General features: G+C 44.5%; 1 protein-coding gene across 4 annotated transcripts in view; it reads right to left on the bottom strand.

Moving 5' to 3' along the window:
• The window catches only part of MAP7D1 (MAP7 domain containing 1), a 265,245-nt gene that overhangs the window by 124,649 nt on the left and 117,792 nt on the right, over window positions 1-22,804 (bottom strand). For all 4 annotated transcript variants that reach the window (XM_069223843.1, XM_069223844.1, XM_069223846.1 and 1 more), the window contains exons 2-3: window positions 13,750-14,145; window positions 4,112-4,180 (exon numbers count right to left, since the gene is read on the bottom strand). In XM_069223843.1, the coding sequence (XP_069079944.1) occupies window positions 4,112-4,180; window positions 13,750-14,145 (465 nt within the window). The remainder of the gene's footprint in view (window positions 1-4,111; window positions 4,181-13,749; window positions 14,146-22,804) is intronic.

The following is a 22,804-nucleotide window of genomic DNA, read 5'->3' as shown; positions in this document are numbered from 1 at the left end:
CTCCTAATCAGTGCTTGCCACAAACTCGCCATCTAAATCCTCTACAACACCCCACCTCCAAGAACAAACCTATTCCTCTTTCAAATGTCACCTTATCCCATCTCACTCTCCCCTCTACTAAATCTCCTTCAGTTCCTGTACCATCAAAACGTATACTATACTCCACCTTGAACGGCCATCTGTCCATTCACTTACTGAGCACTTCATCCAGCCCGCTCCTCCTCTGCTTCCGCATAGCCTCTTTCTTCCTTTACCTTCTAGAGTTCTTTCTTCAATACAAAACATCTTCACTCATACTGATCTCTACTTTTCTAATAAAACTCCTACTCCCAAATCTCCCATAATCTACAACTCTCTTCCCACCCTCCTCCAATTTACCCAACCCAGGGGCCACTCAGATAGTCCTTGACATGAAGATAATCTCTTCAATGATCCATTGCTTTCTCTGGAAGTGAGACTGTGCTTCTCTGACATAACATGTACCAAGATAAACTTGCTGGCAGACACCTTACTCCACACCTCATTTCCAAACAGTCTGGTTCCTCACACAAACCTACAGCAAAGTCTGAACCATGCAATGATACAGAACTCCATACAGTTTAAACACTACACCTCTGGAAGAAAAAAAAACCTCACTGACTTCAGTTTGCACTGGGGTGACCCAAGGGATTCTGCTATGTCTCTTTTCTCCTCAGTTATTAAAAAATACCTAGTTTAACCTTATACAACTCCCATAAATATGTGCAAAAGGCTCACTTCTAGATCTCCTTCTAGTAAAAGAGGCAATGCTCTGATCCTGGTTGCTTGGTCATATCACACTCTCAGCCAGCTATAAAATAAAGTACCACAGGCTATCTTAACACAAATACTGGGCCTGAGAGCTGAGAAACATGGATTGTTACTTGCAAGTTTTCCAAATCAGTCAACTGACTACTGACCATCCTCCTAATACACGAGATCAAAGGGATTACATGTCAATGCAGTGAGACCAAGTTTGACATTTTGAACAAAATAGCTTTAGACAAATACTTAAAGATAAAGCAAAACGGTGCAATATTATTAGAAATGATTTAATGAACAAAGGAGACCCTTCAGTACCACACAGCAAACCAGACATAAGACCTGCTCGACTAAGAACCTAACGGTAAGGAAGGAAAGAAATACAAACAACACATTTTAAAGTGAAACCTACCTAAAGCAAAGCAGGAAAAGATAAAGCAAAAAAAAAAAAAAAAAAAAAAAAAGCTGTTCAAAATTGTGAGACCATTCAGTCACCTTCCAACAGAGGGGTCACCAACATCTCGTTAGAAAAAATGTGACGTCTCCTATTTCTTTGTATGAAAGGTGAAAATATCAGACTCTTCCTCAACAACCCTATGAGAGACCAGAACCACAAAGCCACAAACCGCAAATATAAGGTATCCCGCTATTCATCTTGACTAGTCACACTTGCAGCCAACACTAAAACAGCTGCCCATTTTTCTAAACCCATCTCTTTTACTCTGCTCAAAGGGATCAGCCTGTCAGTTACAGCCTAATAGTTGAACCTAACCAACATCTCCATCTCGAGGAAGTCTCAGACTGCCAAAAAGAGGACACGTTCCTCCATTACTTTAAAAAAAAAAAAAAAAAGGTGGGCTGGTAAAGACAATCTGACTCAATGACGTTGAGTCACAACTCCCCTTCCTTGCCCATCCGGTAAAAGAACTGTACTAAAATCCAGCTCAAACTGCTCATAGAAGAACATGACGTACCAGATAAGCTCTAGGCAGGCCTCCTATCAGAATTCAGCACTGCAATTACAACTTTCAAAAAAGAGCTGATGATGTTCTTCGCATTTTAAATGTGAGTAACCCAGGTCTCTTCATACTTCCTGACCTATCAGTAGCCTCAACATCATCTAACATCCCACTTGCCTGAAGATACTCAAGCAGGGAATGGGAGTAAATGTGCAGTGCTCCGATTGTTCTCTTCATATGAGGAAAGATGGGCTCACTGCTCTCAAAGACCTAGCTCTCTCGCCCTCTCCCATCCTGCAATGCTTCACAAAGGTGTTCCTCAAACCTCAATTCGGTCTCCCACTCTATTCAGCCGATGCATGGAGCTTCTTTAGTTTCATTCCAAATCACTTCAACAGCTCAGATCCCTTTTATTCTGGCCACAACTATGTCTGATAATCTCCTTCCTAAAAATGTAGAAATCATGACTCAAGTCCTTGATGTAAACCAAACTTGGATGATACAACACCATCTGAACCCACAACCACTTTAAACAGAGTTCCTCTTGATTTTTCCCCCAATTGATCCATACTGGCCAAAAGTGGCTTAACGGTTGTCTTAAATTCTCCTTAATTTAAACATTTTCAACTAAAGCTCCTTAGAGATATCAAAAACTTCTCCCCCTTGTTAAACAAGTAGATCAGTCTTTCATGGTTGGAATAGCAGAACTCCCTAATCACAGGGATTCCTCAAATCACTTAACCCACCCCCAATCAACGCACCATAGAAGCAGAGGTCAGGATGTCAACTGAAATGAAAAACTTTAACCACATTTCACCCATTTTGTTCTCACGAAAGTGGCTTCCTCCTGAAGGAAGGAGAGTCTTCAAATGGTCATACAGCACGCACAAGACACTATATGCAGGGACCCCTAAGTATCTGGTTGTTTTAGGAGGCCAATGCCACCTTTGGTGCTCCAATACCTTTTCTCAAAACTGCTTATTTCAAAAAAAGTAAAACATTAAAGAAATCCTTCACTGGCAGCGCACCATGAGAGTGCAACTGGGTATCACAAAACCAGTATATGAACCATGGAAGAGCTGCAAATTCTTCTGTTCCGGTACCACTCCCACTAATAAATGATATGGGCTTCGGGTAAGCAATACCAGTAATCCTGCACACTCGCATTGTTGGAATGTGATAATATTTTTGTAATAGTTGTACACGAATTATAGATATTTGTATACAGTTAACACCATTATCTCCTGCTCTGTATTAAATGAATGCTGTGTAACCATAGTCTTTAAGCTCTTCGTATGCAAGTGAATTGTTTGTTAGTATGACTGTAAATATTAAGTGTATACTACACTTTCTTCCCTCCTCCAATAAACCTAATTGAACCTAAGCAATACCATATAATGTTTTTCCTGTGTAAAGATATAATTCAGTTTTGCTCTTGTAAATTTGCTTCTACTCAGGTCACCCTAAAATCGCTAACTCATAAAAAAAAAATATATATATATATATATATATATATATGCACAGACTTAGAAGTGAAGATTATTATTACCATTGCTGGCCACAAACATGGCCAAATAGGAAATCTGAACTAAAAGCAATTTCATAAAATAAAGAGTGCTTATTTCATTTAGCTTTGGAAAACATAATTTTGAGGAATTTTGCCAAAAACTATATCAGAGAAAAGAAAACAGCTGTGTGCCTCCAGTGTGTGAATTAGTTCTAGGCCATGCACAATTTCACTATCCAATATTTGGTTCAAAGTATACTGCTATATATTGTAATTTACAAATCAGTGCCCTAGCTGTCAGTAGTGAGTAGGTACAGAGGCACTGGGGTTCAAGGAAGATCTACCAACTCGCACAGCACCACCATGAGTCCCACTAAACTGCCTCTTTCCAAACTGTCATCCGATGAACACTAAGTGAAATGGGAATCCATATCTAGGGTGGATTTCCAGCTCACTGATGGAGGCACTGCACCTTTGAAATCCACTGCGGATTTCCTAGCATCTATAGGTCACAAACGGCAGGTGGCTTCAGTAACTTTTTATTTTTGTGTCATTTTTCCTCCTCCCACTCCCTTGCCCATTTGCACCAGCTCAGGGTGCGATGACATAAAAGCCGCCCCCCCATTTCCAGGCTCTGCCCCCTCCAAGCCCCACTCTTCCCTCTATCACATGGTGAAAAATAATTCCAAACAGGCAGATCTGCTTAAGTGTTTGGATGCCTTGGGGACTGTCTACCAAACTGTGCGAAGGGGGCCTTGTGTAAATCATACACGACACCTTCAACACTTAACTGTAAAGCAATCTATCAAGTACATATAAATGTATTCCATTTCAGCGTGCCACTGCCAGAAATGCAGGTACTTACCAAGGTATTTTGCCCGCTCTTCCCTTCGTTCCTTTGCAAGCTTTTGCCTTTCTTCTGCTTTTTGGGCATCTAGGGGAAAAAATAATTTATTGATGGTCAGTTTGTATTTGCACTGCACAAGCAACACAACAGACAAGGCGTTGGAAAAGAGGACTAGCCTGGGTCACAGGCGATCTCTTAGGAGGTGAGGTAGGCTGGCTCAAAGGTGTCCACTGGGGTGCCAGATAGAGGGCTCCTAAATACATTTCTCGTTGTTTCAGTGCTTAATCTGTGTGGGTGGGTGCAGGTAGTGGGCACTGTTAGGGTAAGCACCTAAGCCAGGCAGAACCCACCCACTCTAGTCAGGGCAAGGGAGTTACACGTCCAAGATAACCCCTGCTCACCCCCTTGGTAGCTTGGCACGAGCAGTCAGACCTAACCTGGAGGCAATGTGTAAAGCGTTGCACAACACACGTGACGCACTATCCCCACCACAAAGGAAACAGAACACCAAGTTATATGAAAATATACTGTATTGTACACAACGCAATTATTAGACCAAACATCACATATCAGTAGTATCCTGCTACCTTAACAGTTGTCAGAACGTTACACATTAGTTACTCTGCAAACTAGCAGTAGTCACATATAACACACAGGTTACTCAGTATTCTGCAACATATGCAGTAGTCAGGAAACACGTTATTACACTAAAGCACTTGTCATGAGAATATCATAAACACCCATATTAGGAACATCATAAAACATATGGCAAGTCAGAAAAACATATTAGCATGTTATGCCCATAAAAAGGAACATTTCCATACACATATGAAAACCTCATCAAACAGGTAGGCAACATATAAATTAGCAAAGTCTTTAAAAATAAATTATGTTGTATATACATTGTCATTGGGCAGTAGTACCTGCTTTGATGTAGGCCCCTCTAGTGCCGGAAGAATGAAAAATGGGGCCCCGGTGCTCCTCTGCACAAAACAGGGGCCTCCTGTGAGCTCTGTGGCAGAGAGGAGCGGCACGCACCCCGTCTGTACTGCTGATGGGCCCCTTTGGGGGCCTGCGATTGCTGGGGGCCCCCTGGGCCTCCACCAGCCCTCACGAGGGGGGCCAAAGTCAGGGAGCAGTGTCAGGAGGAGAAGGGCGCCACGCACCCCCTCCGTTTCAAGGGTGGGTCCCTCCTGGGTTATGCCCCGCCTCTCCCTTCTCTCAGCCCAGGAAGACTATTCAGTACGCAGATGCACCTTTGTGACACCTCCACCCTCCCTGTGTACAGGCTGTCTGAAAAGTATGCACAAAGCCCCAACTGTCACTCTGCCCAGAAGTGGATTGGAGTCAATCCGCAAAACACCAGAGTCATAAGCACAGAGAAATGCGCATTTTCTAGAAGTGGCCTTTCTGTAATAGTAATATAAAGTACACCTACACCAGTAAGCAGCATTTATTATTACTATTACAACCATGCCAAAAAGGGCCCACGCTACCCCTCATAAATCAGGCAATACTCCTAACACACAATGCAGGAAATTTCGAATGCAATCCTATGAGAAGGCAGCACTCACAGCAGTGAGACACCAAGGTAGGCTGTTTGTCACTACCAGGACAGGTCACGCAACCTGGCACATGTCCTGCCTTCTACATGCAGGGCACCCTGCCCATAGGGCTAGCTAGGGCGTACCTTATGGGTGACTTACATGTAGTAAAAGGGGAGTTCTGGGCCTGGCAAGTAAATTTAGACGCCAGGTCCCTGTGGCAGAAAACTGCGCACACAGGCCCTGTGCTAGCAGGCCTGAGACAGGTTTGAAAGTCTACTTCAGTGGGTGGCGCAAGCAGCGCTGCAGGCCCACTAGTAGCATTTAATTTACAGGCCCTGGGTATAGGGATACCACTGTACAATGGAGTTACAGGTAAATTAAATATGCCAGTTAGGTATAAGCCAATCATACCAACTTTAGATGGGAGAGCACCTGCACTTTAGCACTGGGCAGCAGTGATAAAGTGCTCGGAGTCTTAAAGCCAACAGCAACAGGTCAGAAAAAATAGGAGACAGGAGGCAAAAAGACTGGGGATGACTCTGCATAAGGAAAAAAGTCCAACAGGCACTAGCACTCAATTTTGTGGATCAGGACTGATCACCAAGTTTTCACCAAACAAAGACAAAATGGCAGAAATGAGTTTGTGGGCAACAGGAAAACGTGACGAAGAGAAAAAGAAGGAATGAAGAAGTACCTGCAAGTGGGAGATCAAGAGGCAGGAAGTGTAGGGTGGGGAAAGAGGCATGAGAGGGAATCAAGGGTAGGCTGCCTTGCTAGTCAGCAGCACAGGCATTCGCCCGTTCCGGTGGAGGGTTTCTAAGAAAAACTGTGGGCTCTGCACTTTTTAATTAAGCCATCGCGACACACCTAGTGCAGTGGAAGATGGTGAATGAAGACAAAACACTACCAATAAATTAGTGATGCAAGTCCAATGACTGCAGCACACGTTTTGATTAGGGAGTGTTGCATCCTTCAGTTACACGAGTGCAGTACAACTTACGCTGCTGCAGAAGTTGTACTGCTGGGAGCATTCTTTTGCTGGAAAGGTGCCATAAGCCTCTTATGGTGTGCATTGTTTTTTTTTATAAATAAACAGACTGGCATTTAGAACATAATAAACGGGATTTCTAAATTGGCTAGTGCCACAGAAATGCAAGTACGTATGAGGAGCAACATTCAAATGCCAAAAATGACAGTACTAAGTGGTACACAAGGTTCATGCAGTGAGCACATCTTCCTTTCTCTCACTCTTGTACGGCGCCCAGATTAATCAGTGGGTTTATTTGACTGCAAACTGAGAGACAGGCAGAAAACAGGTGTTGCAACAGTGGGCCAAGGAAGGACAACTGGATAAGAACAGTAAGCCACAGAACAACAAGTGTGCACTATCATGACTGAGGCAGCAAAGTCACAGATGACTTACAGCCCTTGCGACATAAGGTAATGCCAACAACACCGAGGCAGAGATGTCCGTCTCAACAGAAGCCGAGATGTGGCGGCGACAGAGTTTGAGACGTTGTAGTGGTGGCCTGTCACTTTGGTCTCCTGGGGCATTCTGGTAGCATTTTTGGGGGAGCAAACTCTTAACTTTGATCAATAAGTTAATCATTCCAATGGGAATGTTCAGCTGGGAAATTCGGCTGTAATGGACTTACTGATGCCAAAAGGAGGATCACTGAGGAACCCCAAAGGATATGTTAAGGCCTTGGAAGGGCCTCTGAGGAAACAGAAGGGATACTTTCAATGCATAAGAGGGACAAGCAATTCAAAGGAGCGACACTGAGACCCCATGGGTTGCACACTGACGGAAGGGGTGGAACAGACAGATTTGAGAATTCCAGGCATGGACCACATTCTGTGAAGTTTTGAGCTGGTCAAAAAATAGAACTAAGAGGTTTCTTATTAATTTCCTCCATACAAACTAATTACACATAAATGCATGTAAAGAGAATATAAATTGGGGATAAATGCTGACAGAAATTTTAAAAAATAATTAAAAAAAATAATAATAATCATGAAACCGAAAGCCCATTGCATAATGTAAACCGCTTCACCCCAAGGAATATGATGATTACAGACATCATGTATAAACAAAGGCAAGCTGACAAATCATTTACATTGGATATGGAACGTATAATTCCTCATGATAGGGGCCTGGAAACAAAATCTTATATTGCCACTTCAGAAATCAATAGACTTTGGTCTGTTGACTGAAGACATCTGTGTCATTAAATCAAAAGAAATGGAAACTCAATTTGCTTCAGTTTTGGTCACCACTGCAACACTTTTCAGAATATAGAACACGAGAGCATATTTAACTCTTCAGTTCCCTATGTACCACCCTATGGCAGAAAGGGATGGGTTAGTTGACATCCTCAATATAGTCCCAAAGTATAGGCCACATGGTACGTTTTTGAAAAACCTTAAACTTAGCGTTGGATGAAACGAAGTGTATATTTTTGGCCATTTTGATGACATTTGGAAGTAGGTTTAAGAAATGTACACTCTTGAGCAAATTCATGAGGTTTGTTCTCAAATCAAATCTTGTTTGCGTACCATCCAGATGTCTGTTTAAGTCAGTTGAGAAAAAAAGCTGCATATAAAGGGGTTAGGGAGTTTGAGTTGTTACAGGTTTCACAGCACGTGGTCAATATGGACCTGTGCCAGGGCAGTTTGGTGGCACTGCCCAACAAGAGTTTCTTACTTTCAAGGCCAGAAACCTTGGTTTTGTTTTTCAATAGGAGTGAAGGAGGAACATCAAAAATCTCCAATTAGCACTCCATAATTTAATCAAACCGATTGATACACAACCTCTAAAAGTGATTTAAATATGCACCCTTTTCCTCCTTTTCTGAAGAATTATATTAGAGTGGGGCAGGGGACATCATGCTGAAACACTTTCTTTCTAGAAGGGCGCACTGCCAATAAAACGACTGAATCCACACTGTTATACGATTTTGTTACTTTTCTGGAAAGTGATTGGGATCTCGCATCCCTAACAGACTACCACTCTACTCTGTGTTAAAGATTCCGTAAATGCACTTTTGATGAAAGGGTTTGGTGGTTCACAAACCGCAAACTTTAATTCTGGAGAATTTCATACAAAGTAAAATGTCGGTTGCATCAGCAGTGTGCAACATTAGGATCCTCGATAAGAACCAGGCAAAATAAAATGCTTAACAATAGATGCACCTCATCCTCCAGGCTTGTGGAACGAAGTGCTGTGGTCTCAGCGCTTTCTTGTTTTTCCTAAATAGAAATTAAGTTCTTTAGCAGGGGACACATGGGGGTATGGTACAATCTCGTCTCCCATTTTCTTAAATAAACAAATAAATAAACATGGGTGCTTCCGAAGTGCTGCTGGGCCGCACATTTTAACGTGTGCCTCACAGACAGATTCGGCGTGAACTGGTCGTGCTCCTTCCTCTAGCGGTGAACAAAAAGGCTCTTGGACAGCCTTCCACAATGCCCCTCGCACCGGTCCTAAAACTGCGCTGAGAAGGACCGTAAAAGTCCCAAGTTCGGAGATCCCACGCGGAACGCAGGGACAGCCATCACCCATAATCGCAGAACTAGGCCTATTGTTTTTTGCCAAGCCTAACAAAAAATAAATCGCACACTAAATAGCTGACTAATTCATAAATGGAGACAGTAGAAACCACCCTACTTATTGTAAAAAAAAAAAAAAAAATAAGACTGTCTTTAAAAAATAGGGCTGTTACCTCTCAAGGCGGAGGAGGACACCACCACTGGAAGGAATGCCAGGAAAGGTTCTAAGCAACACAATCCTAGTCACCTGATCTCCCCCTTCCTGACCGGCTGGAAACCTTACTTGGCCTCCAGCTTTACCCTGGCCAAGCAATTCCTCCTGCCAGTTGTGGGACATAATGTTTTATTAAAGTTTGTTTCTTCGCTGCCCACCACTTACAGATGTACACTTATTAACAAGGTGGCCTTAGGTTTGGGGATCGATTCGGGAGGCCCTTCAAAGACTCAAATAGAACACTGTACAGTACCTGCCAGAGCAAGGTATCAGGATTGTTTCACTGCTTGGGAGTCACCTCACATGTGAGGGTGAAGCTAGAGATCCGTGGCATGACCTTGTGACCTTGGCTCTGGGATCAATAGGTACCACCAGTTTAGACTCTGACCTGTCCAGGCTTTTCATAAATCTCTTACACTGTCCAAAAAGCTTCATCATCCCACCCCCGCCCTCCAAAAGAGTAATAATTTTCGCCCCAGGTTGGTATTCAGGAGATCTTGGCAAAGCCCCACTTGGACAACAAACACTAATATTGTGGCACTTACAGATAAGTAGCAAATTCTAGGTGGTCTGCAGGATGCGACATAGGAGCCCTGTAAAGTGACAAGAAGCTTAAACCACCACTTCAAAGCGTGACGTAAAACATATTCACCCAAATAAACTAAAATTGATTAGCGGTCCATATGCACAGCCCAAAAAACACACAAACACACAAAAAAGCAGACCACCACTTGCACAAAATGGCCGGTTTTGACATGCACAGAAGATATGGCGAGCATCAAAGAGTGCTCCAATGAACTATGTTCATTAGAGAAGGACTCCATTCTGAAAGGTGCTCCCTGCTGTCTAGAGCATCATGCAGTGGACCCTTGAGCAGGAGATATGGGCAAGAGATGACAATGAGATCTCCCTACAGCACTTCCTAGCCATCAGTTAAGCTCTTAGGCCGTTACATTCCATTTACCCAATAGGACTTCAGAAAAGGTCCAATAGATTTCTCAACAGGTGTGTGCTGGTTACTTTAAGAAGTTCCACATTATTTCGTGACAGTGTGAATTTTAGGTCCACCTTGAAGATGGTAGGCCAGGAAAAAAAACTAATCTCAAGGTGTACTATGAACGATCTTCCTTCTATACATAAACGTGTGGGCTGAGGTGTGCAACAGGCTGACATAGGGGTGCATACGTGTCCCCCATTATTTTAGCTCACAGCAGACTTGAGAGAAGTGATGGAACAGGTAGAGCAAAACCTTAATTTCGCACAAGTTTTGTCTACTTCATTTTATGACAACTGCAGTTGATACAACTTCCATAGCAATCCAAGATTGCTCTTCAGCAGGCATTAGCAGCCTTGATGTCATGTGTGCAAATTACTTAGAAAAGATTAAGTTACACCAAGACCGATAGTTTGCAGTTTCTGTAGCGTAAACAGCATATTTACCTGGTCCTTCCAATATCACGTTAGAATAGATAAACTTTTCTTATTCCAAAATTAACAGCTCTGGCCGTTAGGCCACGTCAGTATTTCTCAATTTATGCCTGAAAGTCATGCACAAGTGGTACTGTTGTGTATGATTACGTATATTGTGCACATTCTCTGTTAAAATGGCTTTGCGAGGTAAAAATTCACATCAGCAAATACTTGAAGGCTCACCAGGAGTCTTGCTTTGGAATATTTGCAAGGTCTTGTTTTAAAAGCAGGACTTAGGGACATAGTTCAGCAGCTAGCTGCGTAGTGGAGCACAAACAGGGCTAATCGTTTTTAAATATTACTAACATAGACCTGGACTTTTGCAACCCACCAAAAGTTGGCTTGTGACCCACAGGGGGCGCCACCCACTGTTTGGGAGCCACTGGTCTAAAGGCCTCCCCTCGTGACTTAAGGAGCAACAGCAGTGAGATTGCCCAATCTGCAATTCATCTTTAACGCTGGAAGTAAAGTTATGTAACTCCTGGAAGGAGTAGGACTCGGTCCTGGAGCAAATAATATTATACATAATATATAATACTATAACATTAGTTAGCATGTCACCTTCTTATTTTTGGAAATATGTTTTTAGTTCAGCGACCTGCTCCTTGATGTTTCTGCTGAGCTGCGAAATATTTTAAATCTAGCAGAAGTCTCTTCATTCAGTTGGTAATACTGCGGCAAAATGCAGCAGAGCCGGGATCCAGCATGATTGATTGGAATTAAAATCAAGATGGCGTTAATAAGTTTCCTTCAAGGTATAGCCAAATAAAGTAGTTATCCATCAGAAGCGTGAACAGGACATTTATATGGATTAGGGTAGACTGATGAAGGCTACTGCTGCAGGTCAGCGAGAATGACCCAGAATCTTGCCTCAGCTCCACCAGAGAAGTGGGTTAATGACTTCTGCTGCAGTGACTGTCAGGTACCAGCCTGAGAACCAGCGTGCGTGACAGACACTGAATTGATCAAGGGCTAAAATGGGCATGATGGCAGGGCTAAATCTGTGGCAAGGTTTAATAGAGCTGGTGTCAGTGATAATTTGTAGCCAGAGATCAAGCAGGACCCACCATCGGCCTCTTTTTCGAGTGCAAGCCTGGCTTGAAGACCAGCACGCGTTCCACCGGAGACATGGCTGACAATGAGCTGTGGCCGGACCCTGGGCCTGGTCAAGAACTGCAGCCGGTGGGGCGTGGGTGTCACTCACTGCCAAGCCCCACTTCTTTAGCAAGGTTTGGAGAAGATGAGCACCGCAGTCAGGGTGGGGTCACAATGCATCTCCCTCTCCCCTAAAGCTTGGTCCCCTATTCGAAGGATTAAGTCATGGGCTTCAAATCTGGAATACGTTTCACCAGTGGTGGGGATGGTGAACATCTGCGGAGTATAAGGATACATTTTCCAAGGCAGAATACTAACCTACTCTAACCTAGTACAGTTAGCATACAAAGCATAATACACAATGCTGCTTAGTGCTGGCAGCCAAGGGCCTGACTTCAGTCCACTGAACTCCTATAGGCTTATAAGGGACACTTTACGCTGATGAATATTTGGCCAAAATGCACCGATGGGACAGACTACTGCACTGTGCTGAAAGATGGAGAGGCCAACTGGCCAGCTTGTCCTGATGAGGCCCTTGCTGCTCAGTGGTGGCAGATGCAGAGGACTGGATACTCTTTATTCATGATGGATGCCTATTGTCCAGTATTGCCTCTGGCATGGACTACTTGGAAGGCCATGAAAACAACCGTCACAATAACCTGTGGGTATGACATTTGGGCGGCATCAGAGTATAATGAATTCTACAACTGGGGTGGCTGTGGTGTCCTGGCACTCCATCAGTAGGTCTTGTAGCTCCGTTTCTTAGGTACAGCTCTTTAGGACATTTAATGTGGTGTCTTTCTTTAACAAGAATCTGTTCAACTGAAAATCTCTGTGGCTATAAACAGCAGCATATTCTGACGATCACAGTGGAGACTTAGGGGGGTTATTTAGAGTCTAGTGTACAGAGGACTCCACCGAAAATGTGGAATTGTAGTGCTAAATAACATGTTTATTTACCAGTTGTGGCTCACGAGAACCAGAAAGGGTGGCGAGGGGATGGGGATCTATCAAGTCTGGCAACTGTTGCTGGGCTGGAGAGAGCCTACTGCGCATGTGTGTTTGGCCAGCCCAAGACGGCCAACTAAACCCAAATGACTTCTGAGCGGAGTGCTTGGTGAACTCCCATCAAGTGCTCGTTACCCCAATGCCCCACCCCTTTTTAAGAAAAAGATGATAAATATGGTTTATTATTATTATCTTGAAAAAGTTTTGCAGCTGCTGTGGCTGGCGTGGAAGGCAACGCTCCTCCACCCTAATTGAGGAGCCGACTCTGTTATTTAGGGTAACTATAGGCTTCACAATAAAATTACCTCCAATTTTAAACAGTCAGTTAAATTTGAGGCACTCTACAAGTTTCAGACAGACTCCGAATATTGCATCTATTTTCGTCAGCTTTTCAACTTGACTTATTCAATTGTAAAGTAGCTGGGGTAACACCTCAGGTAATGTTACTTCCCATTTCTAAATCTTAGACCAGGCGTTATGGAAAAAAATACCAGTGGAGGGTTTTAGTCAGTCTGATGCATCCTTGCCCTTCAAGACAGACTAGGTTACTACCGCGGGGTCCTTAAAAAGCTGCAAATGTGCCTGTACTGCTTTTCTTACAATTTTGTCAATCGAAGTAGGCTTTCTGGAGGAAAGAGCATATATGGAGACACCAGCCGATAAGACCAGAGGGAGAGTCTTTCAAAGATGCTGGAAAAGAAGATTAGGAAAACACGGGATCTCAGATTTACAATGGTACATCGGATTATTAGGTTATGTGCAGGAAGACCCACCTTGTTTCGGTCGGGGACTGGCAACTGCAGCGGTGGGTGAGGGGGCAGATGACACTCCGGGAACCGGGGAGCTTCCGCTGCTCTTTGGAAATGGAGTATGGGGGCTCGAGTCTTCTTTTGAGGAGCTCTCTGTCGTTTCATCAGTTGAGGGGCTTACCACTGCGTCATTCTGTGTGTTTGAATGAGCTTTTGGTGGGGTTACAGGCACGTTTGTGTGACTTGCAGTTCCATCTGCAGAACTTGCAGGCTCCTGTGAGGAGCTTGGAGTCTCATTTTGTGGTCTTGTAGTCTCCTCTCCTTCCAGTTTGAGCATGTTGTTCTCCCGCGCTGGTGGGATCTCAGTTGCATCCCCTTTACCATGAGACGTTGAGTCTTCTTTCAGAGATGTTTCAGCAGCTGAAAAAATAAGAGAACTGGTCAATTTTCTCTTCTGGTAAGCCCTCTGGTGAAAACACAATTCAAGTAAATTACATTTACATACACCAAGCAAGCAGCCTTGATATGTGCCATCAAAAGGCTTCAGGTTTAACATCTTTAATGTACTTCTGTAAACTCCTCTTAAATAAAGATCTAAACATTTCACATTGTGCACTACCCAGGCCTGCACCACAATGCTAGCTTCTGACCATCAACTAACCTTCACCAGACACCATTGTCTGTCTCAATTAATAAAAGCACAGTTGACATTTCTGTACTGTGCCTTGAGAACTTCAGACAAATACATAGGTACTGTATATACTACAACTGGAAAAAAAATATGTATTATAAAACGGAGGATTTAATTTAAAAACACGCCCTATTGCCAGTGGGGTCAGGAATGGATGAGAATGAAAACTTGTATTGACAAGTCAATAAGCCTTGCCTTCGGCTAGTAGTGCAGACCTATTGACTTTGCCAATTATGTTTGCTGATGCTATACAGCACTGGCAGAAAAAAAGTAAAATAAAAGTGCTTATACCTGCAAGCATAATGATGTTTGTGCACATATAGATCATGATGCTATGGAAGTGAGCATGATGATGTATATGCATGCTTGGGTCACCAGGCATAAGTACAACATGCGGTGACTGACATTTAAAAAAAAAAAATACCGTTTCAAGATGGCAGATGCCAACCTTGGAGCAATAACTTGAAAGAAAAAAAACAAAATGTGCACAAAAGCATGTTTTGAAAAATAATTTGAACCAGCTGCAAAGCAGAACCAGTAGCAAATTGCTCTTTCCAAAATAAAAAAAATAAAAAAAAGCAATGGGGGAAGATTGAGACTGCAATGGGAGAGCAACGGTGGTGAACGTAGCAGAACAAAGAGGAGTGGCATATAAAAAAGAAAAAGATGCAACAGGGAGGGGTAGGAGAACAACGGTCATATGGGTGAGGAACACGGTGGGTTGGTAAAATCAGCAAATAAAATACATTTTGAAAAACTGGCAGAATCTGAGGGAAGGAGCAGACAAGCTTGGGGGTGGGAAGAGGGCAACACAAAGACGAAGATATCAGGAAGGAACATAATACACTGGTAGGAGTAAGAAAATAGACGCACTACTCACACGAAGTGATAAAAATAAAAGAAACAAGCATTGGCAAATCAAACAGGTTAATTCTTCCTTAATTTACAAATGCTTTGGGCAAACAATAATAAAATAAATACTTTAAAAAATGGCACTATGATACAGGTGCTGTGTCTGCATCATTTTCATGTGCATGCATGACGAGGTATGCAGGGACATGCATCATCGTACGTTTAAAGTGATTGTACATATAATGCCTAGATGTACACGATTCTCAACCCTAGCAATGAATGATTTTAAAAAGAAACTCCCATAGTCAAACTAAAGAAAAATTCATCAGTGCCCCCTTATGCTTTACTGATATCACACCTTATGCCACAAACTGCATACCGTATGTCATAAACAATGTTCACAGCAAAAATAACATTATCAGCCACCAAATGTGGCATTTCAAAAGGGGAAAAAACTAGGCTATGAGGGCAAACCAGAGAGTCAAACATGCACATAGTATATCTTCAAGGATGTTAAATGCACCTGGGTTTCTCAAAGTCTTGCTATGATGCAATCTCACTTATCCTTTTACAGTCCACATTTGATAGCGCTGCGACTCAACTACCTCCATTTTCATTCACATTACTAAGCTGGATAGGGTTTAGGCTTCATTGATCTGACCCCAGGTTTCAGACACATGCTGCTCATGCCAACCAGTGGTTCACTCCCCATGCTGATTCTTGCCCGGGTTTCATCACAGGTAGCAGCCAGCATTTTTACAAATCGACGCTTTTCTATAAAGGGACAATGGGCTACTACCAATGACCTGGTAGGTTTCCTGATGCATTATTGGAACTCTGTGTACATGGACATATCCAAAATGCACCTGCAGAGCCTCCACAGCCTACAACATCAAATGGATATGTTTGTTCCATCTGCACCTCACTTTCCTAAGCTACTAAACTGGCTCCCCCTTGCTTCCAGAGTGGTTTCAAACTTTTGTGCCTTGTCCTTTGTGTTATTAATTCCACCACGATTAATTTTCTACGACACTGCATTAACCCTTCTGTCCCAGTCAGGACATTGAGGTGGTCCTAGCTCTGTCTTTTGAAAATTTCTAGGATTTTCGAAACCTCCAAGGGAGGTCAGGCATCCTTTCACCTAGCTTTCAAGACTTAGAATGACATCCTTCTGGAATTAGAAACCATGGTCTTCCATCTTTGCGTCAGAAAAAAAAACTGAAAGCTCTGTTATTTGTTTCCTACACCTCATTTGCTGTTTGGCCTTCCATCTGAACGCCAGGGAACCACAACATGTAACATATTAAGTAAAATATACATCACATAAACCATATCACATAAAATATAGGATATAAAATACAACATAACTTGGGTCCCTTCCTAGCTCACGAGGAAAATTCCCACACCATCCAGCCTAGTAGCTTCTCCTGAGCACGACACCTCAGTTATAGCCCCCCAGAATCTCATCCATGCCCACCGACGGCAAACCCAGCTCAGACCTGCATGGCAGGATGAAGTGGTCTATTTATAGGAACGCTGAACATTTGTATCTATAAAGAACATCGTGAAACTACGTAACACATGAACTTTAAATTATTCTGCTGAAATTTCAACAATGTTGCTGTGACATTTTGGGACTCCAATTGATATTTCCTTAAAACCGGAGGAAATTTACAACCCCACCCACCCCCTTACAGGATTATAATTTTGTACCAGTGATGAATGTTCAGAAGTGTAACTAAGGGAGACTTAATTCGCACAATACCCATTGGAACTGCCTGAGGCTACCATAAATACTAATATAGTGTAAGAGTAATTCTTGTGCACCTGTAGGCAGTGGCGTAGCGTGGGGGGTGCAGGGGGGGCCGGCCGCACCGGGCGCAACATCTTGGAAGAGACTAAATCCACGGGTTAGGGGGCGCAAATTACTTGCCTTGCCCCGGGTGCTGACAACCCACGATACGCCACTGCCTGTAGGTGATTAACTTGAGTTCCCTACATGCACTAGCACATCACTAGGCAGTTCTCACACATGACTTTTGCCTTCGATGCTTCAGCATCCCAACCACTGCAATGGAGCAACTCCTGGGACCACTGTGTTGCATGCCTCTTAAAAGCAACTGGAGTGCAACGAAAACGTCGACCAACCATTGTAATTATCCGAGATGACAGATAAGCACAATTGCCCATCATTTTTATCTCGCCTGTTTTATCTTTTGATCCCACTACTCTTACGTACAGATTTTTCTCAGAATTTGTGAGAATTGCTTGGCAGCTCAATCAAATTTCTGGTTGTGTCTGTGCTGCCATGATCTGGATGCAGTCCAGGTGTTACTGGCTCAACAGCGACAAATCTGAAATCCTGGTCTTCAACTCTTGCAAATCCACCTGGACACAGGCTTGGTGGCCAGCTGGGCACACCACTCTTTCTGGTTTCCTGTTCCAAATAACAAACTATCTTTTGAATCACAAATAAATCATGTTGCTAAAGTATGCTTTACCTTGGTTAACATGCTTTAAAAAAATCCCCTTACTTCCTCCAAACACATGTAAATTATTTGATAACCTCCAGCATGGACGCTAGTAACGCCAGCTATCTCGCACTTCCACAGTACTTGCTTCACCTCTTACTGGGAGTCGAACAGTCTGCTGCGCGAATGGTCTTGGCCAATCCCGCTAGATCGTCTACCTACTCTGCTCCTCAAGATTTGCATTGACTTCCTACTGAGAAGTACATCATTTTCAAGGCCATGTGCTTTATACCCAAAGTTGTCAGCAACTCAAGCCCCACTTATTTGGGATCCAAATGTAAGCCTTAAGTTCCGATTCCTTTTTTTTTTAGCTCCTCATTGGGCAAGCTAATTGAGGCCCCATATCAACAAGATCTTCACTGGGGGTTGCTCTTCCCTTGCTGTGCATCCAGATTCTGGAACTGGCTCACTCTTGGTTTTAAGTTTACAATCTACCCTCTCCTGTTCAGGAAAAGACTAAAAACTCACCTGCTGCAACTCCGGTTTCTTGCAGTCACAGTGTAATTCCTTCACTCTCCTGTCCCTTCCCCTCTCCCTTTTCAGCTAGAACTAGGACATTTGTCATGCTGAATAAAATCACTTAACATATTAGAGACGGGGCGCACCATATACAAATAAACGTGGCCTCAGCTCAAAAAGAAGCAGCCTGACCAGCAAGAGCATGCTCCCCTGCACAAAATAATAAGATACCCCAGACACGTCATCCTCATTGGGCCAGGTCACTGAGGCACAGCTTTGAAAATCCTTGCACCAGAGTGAGCCATGAGAACAGTCTCCCAGGCTAAATGTAATTTTCATATTCAAGTGCCCTTTTTATTTTAATTGCAATTTGGCACCATCTTGTGCCCATTTGTGGTGGTACACTAACACAGCTGCCAGCAGTGGCCTTGATGTAGCGTTGATACAGATCTTGGCAGAGCGAGCGAAGAGCGCACATTTGGGCACACCCAGGTGGCGGCTTCTTCGATATGGCAAAGGAGCCCACCCCCCATCCCCACCCTCAGCCAAGAGCCATGAGATGAAAAATAAAACGACTGTTCCACTACGGTTTCATTTTTCATCTGCTGGCTCAGCCAACAGTGCAGGCAGGGGCTTGATCACACGAGGTGGGAGAGTGCACTAAGGGCCATATGTACGAACGCATTTTCCCATAGACACAGAATGGATAAAACCCCTTGCTACATCCGGCCCTAAGTGTGCATGTGTGTTTGGCCGGCTGTCTTAGGCCGGCCAAACACACATGCGCACTTAGGTTTCTCCAACCTGGCTGTATACACAGCCGGGCTGGAGAAACTGCACTGACCCCAGGCTTGTGTCTGAGCGGCAGTAACTGTTGCTCAGACCAATCCTGATCCTGCTTACATGCCATCTTTAGCATGTAGGCTGGGCCAGGATTGCTGGGGAGCCTGTGCTGGTGTCCGGTGAATGCTGAGACACCACATGGATGGAAGAGGAGCGCAAGACGGCAGGAGACGGAGGTAAGGTACGTTTTTTTATTTTGTCCCCCATACCCTTGAGATCTGTGGCATACACTGCTGGGCACACCCACTTTACTTACGGAGCACCTGCAAAGAAAACCTTAGGGCAGTAACAATTGAGCCCTTATAAGCTACTTTTAATACTTGGAGCACCACTTTCCTTAGCTTGTCTTGATCTTAAAAAGAGGAGGACCCAACATATGCAAGTGAGTTCGACACCACCTCAAAATTAGCAGCCGTACTTTGAATACTAGGCCACGCTTCTCTAGGGCTAACAAACCAGACGTGTTTGGGTCTTACTAGTGCAGTGCAACTTAAGTCACAACCAGCCATCTACTCACAAAAAGGAAGATTAAAGAGGCATTCCAAATGGCAGAACCAACACTTCTAAACTACTGGAGTTATCAGGTTTGTACCCTCAGGGCGGAATTCCATCACTGTTAAAACTTCTGTGTCAGTACAGCGTGTAACCTTGAGACCTGTCCGAATGTTGTTATATCAAAATAAGACTCTGAGGTAGGGCATTTTGTTGCACGTTAGACCTTTTATTTGGGCGTATGAGGTTATACCTTTATGAAGACTTCACTTCTGTAATAATCAGACATTTTGTTTTCAGATTACAACATTTGGGTTCTATGGAGTTTGGAGTCCTGGAAGCTCTTTTAAGTATTCACGTAACGAAGACTTTGCTAATGTGCAGCCTCCTTTCACACTGACATGCCTCAAAGGTGATCCCAGTTTAAATACTCCAAGAGTGCCCGGGGGGCAGCTCAGGGACGGGACAGGACGGCGCCTCGATGAAATGGGAGATTTCCTACTTGGGAAAATCCGAGTGTTCTAACGCTGCAGGAGGTCTGTTTATTTCTGTAAATTGTTTTCGGTGATAGTCTATAAATCCCATAACCCAATTTAAATAGCTGTAACAATAATACTACTACAACTGCGCCGGGTGTGATGAAATGCATACAGCCCTTGCAGATGCGGGCTCCTGGAGAGTGCTTGCGTAGACATTATGGAGGAAACGTTCAAACTCTCATAAATGTCGGTGCCTCCGAGAAGTAGCCCGGAAAATAAGAGGCATAGCCATAACCCAAAATATTCAATAACATAACATAATACTTTACAATTAAACTTCGGCCCTTGATTGCATGAAGAAATGTACTTTCGGAGGCCTCGCCTCACATCTCTGCAAGTGGGGCGAGCGGAAGCGCGGACAGCCGTGGCAGTGCACTTCCGGGAGAGCGTACATATCCCGAACACCGGTATCGGGGTCGCAGGGTTCACCGTTCCGACCGCACATAAGAAGACCCTGCTCTGCACTGCTCGCGCCGAGGCCGGCGTGGTTGGCACTTGGGTACACAGAGGGCAGTACTTCATTTGCTCACGCCCGGCCATTGCAGTCTGTGCCTCCAACCTGTGGGAGCCCTCCCAAAGGTCGCCATCACTGGAAGTACTAGAGGGCGAGGACCACGACGGGGCATTGGTCGTCAAACTTTTTAATGCCATGCACACCGCCTTCATGTAAGGGAATTTCATCGAGCCTCTCGCAATTAAACTTTTTTCATAATTATTCTAGAAAGTTGCTATCCTGTATATACTTAAGAACATTAACGTTTTGTTCCATTATTCCTTATAAAATGCACTCGAATACATGATTGCTAGCACGCCTGAGCAGCCGGAGCTCCCTAAATTGTAAAAGTATCCACAGTGTGATCCTTCATTAGAAAGGGAGGGGCTACTTTGAGACTTCGTTGGAGCCCACCTACCCCTCACTGAAACCAACTCCCAGCAGGACACGAGCGAGAAAATATGTTACTAGTGGCCACTACCAAGTGGATCACTGCCACTCTTTTTTCGCTGAAAACTCAGAACTGTTTTTAGCATGATGCTCTTCGTGGCCAATGCCAGTGCCTAGAGTCCCCACATCAATTCAGACTCCCCCCCAAGTCCCCAGATCTTAAGACCTCAGGGCTAAACTTATCTACAGCGTTTCTCTATGAGGTGGGCTTTTTCTTTATTCATTTATCATGTTTGTAAGGTGGTGCTGCACTTACATGGCATTACCTCCCGTCCCTCCCTCACCTTCCTTTAAACCAATGAGGCTTCCTGCCTCCCACTAGACCCTCCCTTCCCCTTTTAAGCCCCCCCCCCCCCCCCCACTCCTACCCCCTCCTGTTCTTTTTGTCTAGCCCACGCTAGACTTTCCTTTTCTCATACCTCCACGGCGGGGCCTGGGGGACATCGTTGTGTGCACTCCTCGGGACGCAAAGCTCCGCGAGGTGTGCTTCGGCTGGGTGCGACTTTTCTGAGCAGACGGGGCTGCTTGTCAGACGCGTCCTGGGAGGCGGCTGACGGGGTCAGCCGGCTCTTGGTGGCTGGGGCGTCAAGGTCTGGTTCTCTACGGCGCAGAGCCGCGTAGAGATGCCAAGGAGTGTTTTTTGGTTTCCTATGCTGGTAGGACGGGCGTTCTGCCCGCATTTTGACTACAATTTTTGATTTTGACCTTTGTGTGGATTGGTTGATGGTGGTATTGTGGGAGGTCCTGGGCCCTGTATATTTGAGGGTGTTTTAGGGTTGGTGGCAGTGTGTTTTTTGATGCTATCATGCCTAAAGCACAGGCTAAGAGACAGAGGATTGTTTCTTCTTCCTCCTCAGAGGAGGAAGGTGCTGCTGATGTTTCGAACCCTGGGGGCCCCCAGATTCCGGGTGGTGGTGCTGCGCCTCTCATGTCCAGGGAGGAGGTGCAAGAGATGATCGAAGTGGCTGTTTCCAGAGCTCTTGAAGCGGGGATGGCCAGGCCTAGTTGGTCTAAGGCTACCAATACACCTGCATCTGCAGGGAAGTCCTCCTCAGAGAGTGAGGAAGGGGATGCTCCATTTACGTCCTCTGGGGGTAAATATGTCTCCAGGGAGGAGATGTGGGATGAGATGGCACATGTACGGGACAATTTGGGGTTTCCAGTGTTTCAACCTACAAACTCGGACTCTCGCTTATTTCCGCAATATCAGACGCCTTCTAAATTTGCCATGCCTTTTCAGGGACCTGTGAAGGATATGGTGTTTCGAGAATGGAGGGATGTGGATAAGGCTCAGGTTCCACGATTCCTTCAGAAACTTTATTTACTTGAGTGTGAGGAGGTATTACCTCCCTCAGTCCACCTGGATTCAATGTTGGCTACCCTGATTGGCAAAACAGCAGTCAATCCGGAGGATTCAGGGCTTAAGAGGGCTTTTGCGGCTGAGAATCTGGCACTGAGGGCAGGTATATATTCTGCTTATGCGGCCCAGTCGTTGGTGCAGGACTTTGATAAGCTGGCTGTGGCTGTTCAGGAAGGGGCAGAGTGTTCAGAGCTCCTGGCTGGTATGGAGCAGCAGGCCAGGTTGTTGGCTGATGTGTCTTCAGATGTGGTCCGTTCTTCGGCTCTGGCGTCTGGTGCTTTGATTGGGGCCCGTAGGTCCCTCTGGTTGCGATCCTGGAAGGCCGACCCGGGGGAGAAGTCTGCCTTGCTGCGACTGCCTTTTGAGGGT

This window comes from Pleurodeles waltl, chromosome 3_1, assembly GCF_031143425.1.
Source record: "Pleurodeles waltl isolate 20211129_DDA chromosome 3_1, aPleWal1.hap1.20221129, whole genome shotgun sequence".
NCBI classification, from domain to species: domain Eukaryota; kingdom Metazoa; phylum Chordata; class Amphibia; order Caudata; family Salamandridae; genus Pleurodeles; species Pleurodeles waltl.
Note: the sequence above shows the minus strand (reverse complement) of the source record. Positions and strands in the feature narration are given on the sequence as shown.